The sequence below is a fragment of the Mesitornis unicolor genome, unplaced genomic scaffold (assembly GCF_000695765.1).
Source record: "Mesitornis unicolor isolate BGI_N332 unplaced genomic scaffold, ASM69576v1 scaffold23152, whole genome shotgun sequence".
NCBI classification, from domain to species: Eukaryota; Metazoa; Chordata; class Aves; order Mesitornithiformes; family Mesitornithidae; genus Mesitornis; species Mesitornis unicolor.
In genome coordinates this window covers 39264-53542 of record NW_010170200.1, presented here as the reverse complement: position 1 = coordinate 53542, position 14279 = coordinate 39264, and the positions used below count along the sequence as shown (strand labels likewise).

Genomic DNA, 14279 nt, shown 5'->3' with positions numbered 1-14279 from the left:
GCATCCCCCCAGCCCTGTGAGGCAACGGCATCCAGGACCGCATGGATGCCAGGCATCTCTCACCCACCGTGACACTTCAGACACCCTATCCAGGCCAAAAAAAAGCTGTGACCGCAGAGGTTGGTTGGGAGATGCGCTGGCTCCTGGGGCTGTTTGCAACTCTCAAAGCCCTGTTAGCAGCCTCACGGGCAGAAAAGAGTGTCCAAGAGGCACGGCGCTCCAGCACTCTCTTTCCTGCCCCTGAGGCTGCTGCAGGATTTTGAGAACTGCTGGGTGCCTGCAGCTAATCTCGCTTTCAGGAGAGGCAGCGAGGAGCAACAGCACCGATTTATTCCCTTACACCAAGTGTGAGCTCAGCCGCCGTTGCCTGTGCAGCGTCTATGGATGTGCCCAACCCCTCCTTCACTCGGCGGCGCCGGCTGGAGTACCTGCCGCTCTTCAAACGTCACCGGGCTCCGCTTATAAAGCGCAGGCGATAGAGCATCTCCTCGGCTCCATCTCTCCGAGAGGCACATCTTCGAGAAGCGACCTGTGCGCGGGCAGAAAGATGTTTTATTCGGGTATCCTGACAGAGCCGAGTAGAAAAGAAGTGGAGATCAGGGAAGCAGCATCTCTCCGCCAGCAGAGGAGGATGAAGCAGGCAGTTCAGTTTATTCACAAGGATTCTGCAGATCTCCTCCCTCTGGATGGGCTGAAGAAGCTGGGGACTTCAAAAGATACTGTAAGGCTTTATTGTGTTTACTGGAAGAAGACTTAAAAAGCTGGTAGGGCAGTGTCTATTTTATTATTTTCTTTATGCCATTTTTTGTTAGGAGGAGAAGTTGGTTGGTTGTGGAAATTGGTATAAAAATAAGGCTTTTGCATGTGAAAGGAAGGGAGTGGAAGTACAATGCTAGTTATCACCAGGGTAGCTTTTAGCTCATAGGTGATTGCAGATGTCTGGCACTTGGATCTAAAAGCTTTTTTTTTTTTGTCTTCCTTTTTTTTTTCATTTGTACGAATGTCAGATAAAAAGGATACTGTTTTGAGTACATAAATCCTCCCTGAATCAATCAAAATGGCTTCATATAATACATACATGTATACACATATGGTTGTGATGCATATATACGCACGACATAAAAGATTTGGTAAAGTGCAGTCATTAGTACTTCAAAATATAAAACTGCCAAGATTACACTTTGATAACAGCTTATGCCTATATTTTTTAAATGAAGATGGATAATTTTAGGTTTAAATATTTATGTATGCAATGATCCATGTGATCCCATAGCTGAAATACAACATCCTCCATAATGTCCAGGAGCTGGACAGCATTTCTAAATACTGATGTGCACAAATGTTTAAGCTTTCTCTAATGAGAAATAATACTTAAATGTAATATCAAAAGTTCTGATGTAAGGAGCAAAATCTAGAAAATATATCCTACCAAGGAAAGCTCCTTTACTTCTTTTTTTTTTTTCCCCAATTGTTGCTAAACTCTTGCACCTCGTAACACACAATATTTGTTTTTTTCAATACTTGTTACAGATGCGTTGAAAAAGGTGAATATTTTTAGTTTTAGTGGGGTAGTTTTGTTCTGTCACAGCCTTCCTGCTCAGCTGGGTTAGTCTTGCCTCTGCCTGGCTGAGATAAGTGGAACGAGTTGGCTATTCTTTGCAGTGCGCATGGAGGTGATGTTTTTGACATCCCAAGTGTTTTGCACTTGGAACAGCTTGAAAGGAGCTTTCCTGTGCACCATGGAGCTGTGACTCTCCCTCAAGGGGTTACAAAGTGCCTTTCAGAGCATGGTGGTGGTGTTGTTACTATTATCTGCAGAGTCTAAATACCATGGCATGGCTCAGTGACCCACAGCATGCTGGGAGAGGAAACAGGCAGCAGGAGCCAGAGGCACTGAGCACTCAAGTCCTTGATGCCACAGCAGTGAGGACCTGGTCTGGCACCGGTGCCAGGGGCAGAGTATGGGGCTCCTTGCTGTGGCCCTGGTCACAGAAACATCGCCCGAGGTTTGCTCCCTGCTCCTGTGCCTGCCCCAGCTGAGCCGTGGCTGCGGTGTTGCCCCTGCTGCACCCATAGTCCCTGCAAGCATGGTCCATGTGAGGGGCTCTCTCAGGGGATGTGCCAGAGCCCTGGGGTGGTCCACAGCTTCTCATCCCCTTGAAGGATGAAAACGGGGTGCAGTGTGGTGGAGGCATGCTACTCTGGCTGTGCTGGGTCTCCCGCTGGGGATGGGGTGAGAGCCAAGCTGGTGTGGGCCACCCCACTGCAAAACCACCTTGTCCCCATGCCACAGCGAGGGATGATTGGGCAGTGGGCACATGCGGCATGAGCTCAGCACAAACACAGCCTCCTGATGTATGGGCAGCCCCCAAAGCGACAGCACTGGCACGTGCTCAGGCTCGCTTCCACAGCCCCAGAGAAGATGCTATGTCACTCTGCTGCCATGAATTTCAGAGCTGTTGCAGTGGATTTTGTTGCAGCGAAGCAACACTCCTGGCGCTGTCACACGCTGCACACGACGGAGAAGGCAGTGAGCATTGCTTCAAGAAGACCCACTGTGTCTCCCTGGTGGCATGGCTGCCTGGATGTCACAAGAGTTGTTCCTAGGAGGAGCAAGAGATCATGCATCTCTGAGATTGGAGGAGCACCAAGAGCCTCCAAAGTAAAGGGCTTCAGTAAGAGATCTGGGGCCAGAGGGGTTGAGCTGCGTGGTTGGGGTGCCCAGGGTATCAGGGGTTCTTGCCCTGGCTGTTCAAGCGCCTTTCTTGTGAATAGCTGCACACCTCCTAACAAAGCAGCACATTTTTGTGTCTAAAGCTGCGTGACAGCTGTGGTGACGTGGATGGAAGGGCTTGTGACGTGACTGGTATTATTAATGCAGGGTTTTCCATGAGGGTTTTCAGCGGCCTCAGCAGGAGAAGAGAGGAGGTAACAGCTCCCTGGAGGATAGGTGGGGAGGACCCTGTCTGTCAGTGTGACAGCTGGCAGTGACCACTCCGATTTCAGGGAGAAATCCCCTTCCTTTTGGCCACAGTGCAGGGGGCGCTTCACACAGCGAGACAGCAGCAGGTCACTGGGGCGGGTGTGCTGGCATCCCCCAGCTTGTGTGTGGTTACTCAGCTCTAGAAGCCTCTTTTCTGGTGATGCAGGTTTGATAGATGCTTGTAATTATGTTAAACCTCCAGTATTTTTCAATGTATTATTCTGGGTTGGACCAAACTCTTCTAGCTCCTCGCTCCCTTTACATATCCTGTTTTGTTTGCATGGTATAAGACCAAACTGTAGGTTAGCATAGACTGGGTTTGGCAAATATAGGGCTGGATATACAGTTATGAGCAGAAATGGTTTTGATTTGATGCCTTGCTATTAGCCTCCTCCCTGAAACCCAGAAGACTGGCATGAGAAGGTCATTACCTGGGACTGGGGCCTCCCGACACCACAGCCGTGACCTGCTGCCTGACTTGGGCAGGGTGTGCTGCCCCTCAGCAGCTCCTCCTGAGGCTCTGACACTTTGTCCTTGCCCCGGGAGCCGTCTGCTACAGCACCACTCTTGCCATGGGTCAATCTGTGAGGGTGTAGTGGCAGAGCCGTGTTTCGCAGTGTGTATGGGGACAGTGGTGGACACAGGGCTGTGGTCACATCTGGGGCCAGTTTAGAGGAGCTTTGCCTGAAACAGTCCCACATCACTTTACAAAATGGGAAAAAAAGTTACAAAATAGTAATGAACAACAACAAAACCCCAACATTTTCCCCTCCCAAAATGCCTTCAGAGCCTCCCCTGGGTGCTCTTGGCCACAGTGCAGCCCTGAGCATCCCCACAGTCCTACTCCCTGCTCCTGTGACTGGTGTAACGTCCCAGTTAACTGCAGTGCAGTTTTCCCCACTTCCCCACTCTGCACTCCCCGAGTTTGTTGTGCCTTGGTTAAGATGCAAAAAATTTGGCTGTTCTGTGCACTGTCTTGGTCAGAGGCCTGGCCGCTACCTGGGAGGCACAGGAGAGCAGGGGGCATCTCTTGTCCCACCTCATCCCCCTGCAAGAGGTGCTGGCAGCATGTGAACACAGGCTGCTGGTAGAAGAGGTGAATTTGGATGAAGAATAGGAAGTGGGAGAAATTGATGATTTCTTGGGATGAGCTCTGTTGATGTGTTAAAAATCCCTTTTTTCTACTGTCTAGGTAGAGAAGAGAGGGCAAACCTCCTGAAGTGGGTTTGGGGAAGGGAGGAGCTGGCATCTTCCCTGACTTTCATCTCTACCTGTGTGAAACTTGTTGACGGGTCTCATTATCCCCAGGTCTGGAAGCCAAAATAGTGGCAAAACCTGCCAGAGAGACGCATGCTGCAAGCTGCAGAGACGCACTGGTTTACAAATCAGAGATGTGCAAAACAGGACAGAGTTATGTGTAGCTTTGACACAGTGGTAAATGGGTTCAGCAATACCTGTCTCCACTTAGTTCTTTTACATTCCTACTGTGACTTTTTAGGGGATTTTATGTTTTTTGCAAGGTCTCAGCTGTGGAAAGGGAGATACTTTATGAAAAAAATCCTGGTTTGTATTTATATTGTGCTGAACACTACTAGAAAATAACTTATTTTTTTGCACTTATACAATAGTTTTAACATTTTAATCAGTTATAAAACATCAAATTTGGCAGCACCAAATAACCTGGGTTACTTCAAACACTGGTCCTTTGTGTCCTCCAGCTGGACCACGCTGGAGGCAGAACACTGCTGCCTTCCCCATTGCTGTCACGGGGAGGATTTCCTGCTCTCCCTTCTAGAAATGGTGTGCTTGCCATTTTCTATCAAAATGCACATTTTCAAATGTCTCCTGGCACATTATCTGTTTACCATGTACCTATCCATCATCTCTGTGACCAACATCCCTCACTCTGTTGCACACAGTAGTCAAGGGAAATACAAGTTAAAGCAAAACTAATTAATAGCCCGAGACAGGATGGTGCTGCAGGGAACATTTTCAGCCCCCTCTTGCTAGATTATTTCTGTATTGGAGCGCAACACAAGCAACATTTGTCCCACCAAAGGCAGGATTCACTGCAGCTTTCAGAAGAGCAAGTGTCAACGAAAGACGGTCCCGTTTGTGGTGATAACTCGCGTTCACTGAATGTCAGATTATTTCCTTTTGGTTATCGATCCCGTATAGGATTTCTGAAACCAGGCCCTGAGAAAACCCACATCTATAACTGGTTAACAATCCATAGGAGAATTTCTAGTTAAAAAAAATTTGGTTTAAATCAAGGGTAGATGGCAGTTAAAATAATAGCAATGATGAGTGTGCTGGTGACTTGTTCTTCTCCAGCCTGTTCTTTCAGAGGTATTTGGCAATGTGATTGAGGCCAGCTGGAACAGAAGAGCACCCAGACTGTCCTGGATGACGCCATTCCGAAATTTTTTAGGGCTAGCTGAGTGGCGCTGGGTGTAAGGAGGTGACCACTGTGTGACAGGCTGTCTTCTGGACAGCTGGGAACCTCACCCATTCATTTCTCCAGCCTCCCGCCTTAATTTTTTGGATGATGTGAAGAACTAGTTCTCAGGATTTGTGTCTGAGTTGTAGGCAAACAGAAAGGGTAAGAAAGATGTGCCATCTACTGTCAGCAAACCCAAGAAGCCTTCAAGGTGACCACAGTGCTGACTGTGCACTTGCGCCTTCAGTCTCATGTAATGGAGCATTTGCTTCCAAACTGCTCTGCTCGTCCCTCAGCACAAGGTCCATTACCAGGAGCACCAGCCTGCCTGCCTACGATCTAGTGAAGCAATGCTGGTTTCTGCAGTTCAGCCTCTTAGGGAAGGCAGTGGTCACCGGAGCAGCACTGGAGCTTTGTTACTTTTTTGTGTGAAGGAGACAGTGCAATGCCGGATCTGATTTCTCTTTGTTGCTGGGAGCATGGCTACGTTATCACCTTTACACAGGACATGTTCTCTAGTGTGCTGGTCAGACTTGGCACCTGCAACTGAAAATGGTAATGAAATTGTATTTTCTCTCAAGCCGCAGGTTGTCTGCAGCAGGAAGAACAGTGAAAACTGGAGAAAAAAGGAGATTACGTATCCCAGTGACCACTGGTGTTGGCTGCATCTACCCAATCATATCAGTCAGGTCCAGTTTAACTGCCCATGTTACGCCTACAGCAGGATCTAAAACCCTAATGGGGCTGCAGTTATTTTAGGATGATGCCAAGTTGCATTAGCCTTTTGTAAGTTCTGTTATTTAATGCTGCAGAGACTATTTTAAAGATGAGGCACTGCGCACGAGGTTTAGTGCTGGCTTACTCATGGAACCATGGCCTGAGGTTTTCAAAATTATTCTGATCCCATTGAAATTCCCTTGGGATGAGGAGCTTTTCTGGTTTCAATGTCTCTGAAGACACACAGGCATATTTAATATCAATGCAAAAATTCAGGAATAAGCCAGTAAGGTCTCACTGTGGACATGTTAAAAGCAGAAGGCAAGGGCAGTAATGAGGAGGGAGATTAGTCAGGCAGAGAAACGAGCAGATAATCAAGCAGAGTCATTTCACCTCCAGCAGAGTATGTGCATCCATCCGTGATGAACATTAAACATAAAATGGCTTTTGGGAAAGCGGTTGGAGATGATTTTTGAGAGGCAACATGCTTCTCGCAGGGCAAATGGAAATAACAGAGAAAGCGAGCAGCCACCATACAAAGCGATGGGGGTTCCTGGGAGAATACCTACCTACCTACCTACCTACTTATCTACCTATTTCAGAACATCTTACTTCTTCCCCTTTTCTCCTTTCCTTTCCGCAACATGGCACCCAGGAGTGCCATTTACTCACCCTTAGCAGATAAATACAAATGCAGAGGGAAGATAGATACATGACAATTTTAGACCAAATTCTAAGCTAAATGCCAGACCAGGTCTGACAATAGCCACCATTTGTAGCTCTCTTCTTGCAGTTGTGCCTTGTTCACTCACACCTGCAAGGGCCACTGCACAGAGACCCAAATCAGCTTCTTAAATTCTGGGTCAATTAACGCAAAGAGCATCCCCATGGGTGGAGGCTGAACACAGGCATTTCATATGCCAGCAGTGTCGGTGCTCAGTGAAAGCATCCATGTTCATTCACTCTCCACACACCTTTTTCATACTTTGGTGGTGCAGGTAATGGGGAAGATAATTTGCTGCCTCTTAACTTTTCACATCATTGAAGGATTCCTGATATCCTCACCAACAAATCAAGGCAATTTTGGCTGAAACAACAGCCTGGAAAAGCCTGACTTATTTAGATTCCTACATGAAATCAAATCTTGAACTTGAACTTTGAAAAAGGAAGCTTCCCTCCAAATTCTGGTTAATGTTATGAAAGGATTATGCCCTTGCCAACACAGAGTAGTTCTCTTTAGTCAAAGCCAGGTAAGCCAGAGCTGTCAGGATTGCAGCTGGGTCTAGGCTAGGAAGAGTACCTGTAGTCCCTGTAGGGAATCAGGGAGACTGAGACCTTAGGGCAACGCTGGTGATGCAGGTCACTTTGCGGCTTTCCTCTGACTTCACCCTGCTTCTTCTGTGTGTGTTTTTCCTTAAAGCAACCACATAATATCCTGCAGAGGCGCCTGATGGAGACCAATTTATCAAAATTACGAAGCAGCCGGGGCAGCTGGACTCTGAAGAGTGATATCTCAGCACAGAACACCAAGCTGAATCAAACCAAACTGGGCAGCTCTGATAAAACGGAGGACGAGGAACTCATAGTGGTGAGCTGCCAGGTAAAAGTCTCTCCCCAGTCTTCTGGGTTCCCCTCCCCCCCCCCCCCCCCCCAAATTTTATCTTTGACAGCTTCGAGTCATGCTCTTGTTTTCTGAGTTTTCCTGATCAGAGTGGCACTTCACCAGGGCTGTCACAGCTCTGGGGATGCTCTCCCTGTGCAGCTCAGGGTGGGGGGAGTAGCCAGGCTGGGGCAGCGTGCTGAAATGCTGAGGAGTAATTATCCATGGCAAATCTCTGTGCTCACAGGCTATTTGTTTTCCTCAAGTCCCATCCTTCTTTTCTTTCCCCAAAAGCAATTTCACATTTCTTTTCCTTAACACCACACTCCTCTGTGTTGCCTGCTCTGCAGAGTATCCCCTCCTCCCAGGGCTGCCCCTTCTGCTCTCTGCAGGGGCAAATGCTGTGGGGAAGTGCTCAGGACCTGACACCACACTGTTTAGTAGCACTACCTTATTCAAAAAGCAGTTCAAGAGCCAACTCTTAGGTGCCGGTGGACACTGAGCATGCAGTGGAGTGGGGGCTGGCACAAGGAGATGGTGGCATTTAAGCGAGGAGCAGCATGTGCACAGCAGAGACCCTAGACACCCTACACTCATCCTGCATCCCACACATTGTGTCTCATCTCTGCTTGCTCTTGCAGTGCGCAGGAAAGGAGCTGAAGGCTGTGGTGGACACCGGCTCACAGCACAACCTCATGTCTTCTGCCTGCCTGGACAGGCTAGGGTAAATATCCAGCTGGATTCCTGGTTTTCGTGGCACCTGGCAGCACAGGCAGTGCTCCCAGGGCTGGGGTTTCACTCATGCCAGCAATGGCTGCGCTGGAAGGGAGCACTTTGGGCTGTGCCTGAGCAAGCCTCTGAGCCTCCTGTTACAACCAAATCAGGACTTACTGGCTCCAAAGTGCCCTTGCAGGAAGCTGAAATAGAAAGCCACTTGAACCAACCTATTCAGACCCCTGAAGAAATCCCTTCAGAGATGTGGATGCATTTGTACTTTTTTCAAAGCCTGCCTGTTTGTCACTCGGTGCTTTGCAAAACAGCTGAAGCCCATGGCCCTGGGTGTCCCTGAGGCAGGCATGAGGCTGGGTCTGCCCAGACCAACCCTGCAGGTCCCCGCTGCGAGGCAGGGACCCAGCTGCTGGACGCGCTCCTGATGCGGCACTGCAGGCCTCAGCAGTCACATGGTTGTATACAAGTGTATGCTTGAAAATAGCTGTCTGGTGCTACTCCCAGTAACAAATTTCTCCCTGTTGAAGGGGTAGGAAATGCATTTGCATAGTCTTAGAGAGCTGACTGCCAGTCATTTGCAGCAAAAGTCCTCCTAATCTCCAAGGAGCAGGATCAGGCATCAACTCATGGGGTATCTAGGAGATTTTGGCACGTTGTTCCCATGGAGTCACTGGTTTTTTATTGCTGACTTGCAGTGATTATGCAAAAAAAAGAAATTGCAGTTGTTCCCTGAGCACTACTGTGTGGCCCTGAATGAATGGTGTCTGTTTTCTGTCCAGACAGTAATTACTTTTTTGCACAACAGTGTTTCATGGCTGGAAGATGACTGTGCTTGCTACAAACCTGTCTCAAACTGTGGAGCTACTCAGCCTAGTTTATGAATGGTAACAGTGCACGTGGAGGGGTCTCATCCTGCAGGATGCTGTACTGACTGCTTGACGTGACACATCCAAGTCGCACAGCGGTGCTCTGTGAGAGTTTGCTCTCTGTGTTGCTCAAGCGTGTCCTGTGTAGTTTTTGCAATACTGGTCTGATTCAGCAGTCCTGTCCTTCAAAAAGCACTTAAGAAATAGGTTAGAGCCAGCTTCTGCTCTCAAGGGAAATCCCCTCCTGATTTGAGCAAGACCACTTTTGTGGCCGTCAGCCAGGCCGTTGCAGTGAAAAGGCTCATGTCTCTCTCCAGTGTTTCTCATGAGCAACAGGTGAGCTTTGATTCCTGTTAGGTGGGACCCCATGGACACTGGGGTGTGCAGGACCTGCATTGCATGTGCGGGCAGACAGCGTGGCCAGAGCGATACCCCCTCCCAAGGCGCTGTCAGCCGAGGTGTGCAGCAGGCAGGACTGTGTTGCAGGCAGCTTCCTGCAGCTCCTTTGATGTTTGCATTTGCAGGGACAGAAGCTAAAGCCAGATTCACAAAGTGGGATAAAACCAGAGCTTTGATGCCTGCCTTGCTCTGCCGTCACTGTGGTAGGTCCCGTGCGACAACAGGCACCACTCCAGGATGTTTTACTTCAAAGCAGTCCAGTGCGTGTGGCAATGATAAAACACGAGTTTTGTTTAAATCCAGCCCTGGCATGGATGAGCATGCTGAGGGATTTTGCTCTTGTTCCTGCCAGGGCAGGAGGGGCCCCGTAGTGTGCTTTGCTGGGTGCTGCTGCCTGCAGTTGAGGCTCAGGCTTTGCTGCTGATGTCTCAGCACCTAAAGGCAGCATGTTTGTGTGTGCCTGAGGCACAGGCTCAATTCCTCCCTTTTTTTTTTTAAATCTTTTTGCATCTTGTCATGGTGCTGTTGGAGCTCTTGCCCTGGCCTCTGAGGAAAGCGGTAGGGTTAGCTTGCAGGTTGCCTCAGTGTAAGAAATGCCCCGGGGAAGGGTAGGTGCAGCTTTCACAGGAGCAGCTCTGGTCTCTGCACACTGCTGGGGACTTGCTACTTTCAAACCCGACTCCCAGATGTGTCACTGCACCATGCATCAGTGATTCTCCTCACCTCACTGCAGTTTCCTGGCCAGCTTTCAGCCATGCATTGCCCATGTGCTATCTGTCCATCCTTGGGTCAGTCTCAGCTGTGATGAAGTGCTTCCTTGAAGGTGGCTTTACTGTGTACACCCCTGCAGCCTCTCTGCGGTCCTGGTTACGCCTGGGAAAACCATCTCAACCAGTGAGTGCCAGAGCGGGGAGCCAGCTCTGGCTGTATCTTGGCTCTGTTCAGGTCCTGGCTCCAGCACCGCCTGTGACCTGTGGTGAGGACAAATGGGGAAAACAAAGACGGCAGCCAAAGACCACATGTCTTCTCTTGAGTAGACAGAGAAGCCATTGGAGCTGGTTGCAGCCAAAAAAGCCACTCCAACCTGTCTCAGGCCAGAGCAAAGCCAATTCAGGGCCAAGGAGCTCATGGACTACTTCTTGGTACGTTCCCAATGCTTTTTAAGACCAGTCCCTAAGGTAAGAGGCAGAGGGGATCCAACTTCTCTCTGCTACCTGTCCTGGTCCTTGTGCCTGTGCTGAATGGTGCAGGCCCCAGGACCTCTGCGGGGAGCTGGTCCCCCCAGCATGGACAGTCAGACAGACAGGCACACACACTGCTGCAATGCAGCTCAGCAGAAAGGTACCTCAGCTGAAAAACGATACAGCTTTTATCCAAGGCAAACATTCCCATCTCAGACTGCCTTTCCATTAGATTCTCGTTCAGCTTAAAAAAGAAACTGAAGCTGAATAATTAATCACGTTGTCAGACTAGTTCATGGGGCATAAATAGAAAAAACGACTGTACCTGAGATATCCCTGACACCTTTCCTTTTCTCAGGCTGAATGTGATTGATCTGTCCCCATTTCCTCTGGATAAACCCAGCAGCAGCACCTGCTCATAAGCGTGGATCGGGTGTACCACCCCAGCTGTGAGACATGGAGATGGTGTCGGTGGTTCCGCTGGCGGGAGCCAGAGTGGAGTATCCCTTCCTTAGACCCACACTGCATTAGGACCAATTTTAGATCAGCAGCTTCCTCAACACTTGAAGAGATGTAAGAAAAAAGACTCCTTGGGTAAAAAGCAAAATCCAATAAGGAACTCTGCTTGGGGCAAGGGCTGATGTGACCCCAAGGTTGCACCATGGGTCATGCTATGATCTGATGTGGGTGCAGGCTGCTGGCTGTATGCAGAGTGGCACAGAAAACCTGCCAAGAAAGCAGCTAACGATGGGGTGATAATATGAGCAAGCTAAGAGCACTTCAGGTGTAAGTACCCTCCAAACACCTTTTGCTCCTTGCCAGAGCAAACAGTGGCTGTTTCATGTCAGAAGTGTTTTCAATGCGCAGGTTAAAGGAGCATCTCAAGGCACTCCCCGGTGAGGATGAGATGGTTTCGTTGCCGTGCAAGGCGAGGGCGATCGGCCAGATCGAGTGCCTCGCCCTGACAGTGGGAGCGGTCCCTGTGGAGTGCACTGTCCTTGTCGTGGGTGAGTATGTGTGTGCGTGTGCTCCTCTGGTCCTGCGGGTACGGGCTAGGGCTCTACTCCCTTTTGCCCCAGAGGGAAAATGAAGCTTCTGAAACATGTTAAAATTAAAATAGAAATACGCAGAAGTTCCTGTTTGGCCCTTCAGAGAGAGGGAGGGAGGCTGCATTCAGCGCGGCTGTGCTGGCAGCACCAGGGTCGTGCTCTGCTGTGCTGGTGGAGTGACCGCCGTGTCTCCCTGCAGGCGCTTGTTTGCTTGAGTTCGCCTCCGGAGTAACTCAGTCCCTTTATAAACAAGGGTTCATTTAGCAGAACTTTAGCAGAAGGATGGAGTCACTGAACATGGGAGAACATTTTGAATGTATTTATCTGAATGTTCCTATTTTTCAGAAGACAATGACAAGCCCTTCTCCTTTGGACTGCAGACACTGAAATCTCTGAAGGTAGGGATTTTCTAGCAGGGCTTTTACTCACACTGGGGGAGCTGGGACCACTGTGAATTGCAGTTTTCCATCTTACCTAAAGGCATTTATTCTCTGCAGTGTGTGATAAACATGGAGAAGCACCATCTTGTTCTGGGGAAGACGGGCAGGGAAGAAATCCCGTTTGTGGGCAGTGGCAGCGCGGTGGCAGGAGAACAGTAAGTTGGCTGGGGAGGTGAGCTGAGCCTGATGGCAATGCCCTTTGGCACAGCCACGCAGGAGCCCCCAAACCCTCGCTGCAGGCAAGCAAGAGCTTGTCGGCATTGGCAGAAGCTGTTTCTATCAGCTCACTGAATTTTGAAATGGAGCCCTTAGCTTTTTTAGCAGCCTTTTTCTGCTTTTCCTGCTTTTTTTTCCAGTAAGAATTGTACAGCAAAGGGGGTGTCTGAAAAAGACATGTGCAGGGAATGCACATGCCTTAGGAAATGTACTTTTTGGAGGTCACTAGGAGGACTGCTTGAGTGCTGCTTTGAGAGTGTTCCCAAACAAACCTTTTTTCTGGAAAACATTTATGAAGAGAGGCAAATAAACCCACATGAATGTTTTGCAAAGTGCAGGAGAGAGAGATCCAGTCTGGAGATAATGGTGTTGCCACTCCTCCCCACATTGCCCCAGCTGCTCCTGATGTCCCAGACTTTTTCAGCCTTATCTCCCTATAGAAAGAGAAGTCTGTGCTGTTCTCTCTCGTACATCCTAAGCGTGTGTACCTTTTGACAGCTGGCTCTGCAGTCGGGCAGGCAGGAGGCAGGGCGATCCCCCCACTTCCAGACGCTGCATGGGGGCTCCTCCTCGCTGAGCAATGTTAAAAGACACATCACTGGCTCCTGTCTCTGCCTTACGAAACCTGCAGGAGCCTGAGAGGGGGGATTTGCATTTATGTGCCTTTCTGGCTTTGCAGGCAGCGCTTGTGGTTGCTCAGTGATGAGCAATTCAGACACAGCCATCTAAAAAACATTTGCTTGCTGCATAAGAAAGCATCTTTGATGAACTATGTAGGGCAGCATCCTCCTTTAGCTGCCTGCCATGACCAGCCACAGGCATTTTGCACGTCCCTGTGCAGCTTGAGCCTGCTGTGCTGGGCGCTGCCAACCTTGAGGAGCCTGGGCGAGAGCGGGGAAGGAGCAGGCCTTCCTGATTTCATTTACGCTCCTTGGGGAGTACATGAGGGATGTAAGTACTAGTGCAGGGAGTCAGGATGGGAGCGCATGTTCACCCGCTGTGTGCCCAGGGCAGCCGCCAGCCACAGGTACCAGCGGCATGCAAACCTGGGGGGCGGCTGGTACAGCACCACGGGGAGACGGTGCTGCAGTGCAAAACCACAGGATGTTCTCCCTGTCTCCTTTGACACAGGGATGTGACAAGCATAGTGTAGCTCTGTCACCACTGCAGTGATGAATTCATTCCTCCTGCTGCATTCAAGGCCAAAATTTGCTGCTTCCCCCTCCCCCCCCAAGAAAAACGCCTATTTTATGGAATGTCTTTTCCTTTCTGTTTTTGCAGTTTGGAGGCATAAAACGAAATTGAAACACCGTCCCCACACAAGAGCTTGATATCAACAAAACTGTGCAGCTGTTCCAGATGAAACAGCAGTGCGCTGCTTTGGAAACATTTATACCAGGCTACAGCTTGAGTAGAGCTAAATGAAATCCTGTTCAGTAGCCAATAATTTAGAGATATTGTCATGTTTATCTATGGGTTTTGAGAAACAAATGTGTGTTTATTTTCTGGACTTTTCTATATAGTATCCTCTTTATTACGAACAGTTGGGAGAACCTTATGAATTTCTTCTGATGAGAAAAATACCTTTTATAGTGGCCTCATATGAGTAATTGTATTTAGCTGTGATTAGAGGCTATCAGAATGAAATTTTTATTAATG

At 49.1% G+C, this 14279-nt stretch overlaps 1 protein-coding gene across 1 annotated transcript; it reads left to right on the top strand.

Annotated features, from left to right (window-relative positions):
- Positions 1–547: 547 nt before the first annotated feature.
- On the top strand, positions 548–13914 carry NRIP3 (nuclear receptor interacting protein 3). Its single transcript, XM_010179621.1, has 7 exons — positions 548–721; positions 7561–7740; positions 8382–8464; positions 11783–11922; positions 12310–12362; positions 12462–12559; positions 13902–13914. Exons 1-7 carry the CDS (start codon positions 548–550, stop codon positions 13912–13914), a joined length of 741 nt encoding a protein of 246 aa, XP_010177923.1.
- Positions 13915–14279: the final 365 nt, after the last annotated feature.

Excerpts from the sequence above, each read along its gene's own strand:
- NRIP3 (XM_010179621.1), top strand. The coding sequence starts at position 548 with ATGTTTTATTCGGGTATCCTGACAGAGCCGAGTAGAAAAGAAGTGGAG. Across the intron at positions 7,741-8,381 it reads TCATAGTGGTGAGCTGCCAG|TGCGCAGGAAAGGAGCTGAA; the intron begins GTAAAAGTCTCT and ends TTGCTCTTGCAG. Across the intron at positions 11,923-12,309 it reads GTGCACTGTCCTTGTCGTGG|AAGACAATGACAAGCCCTTC; the intron begins GTGAGTATGTGT and ends CCTATTTTTCAG.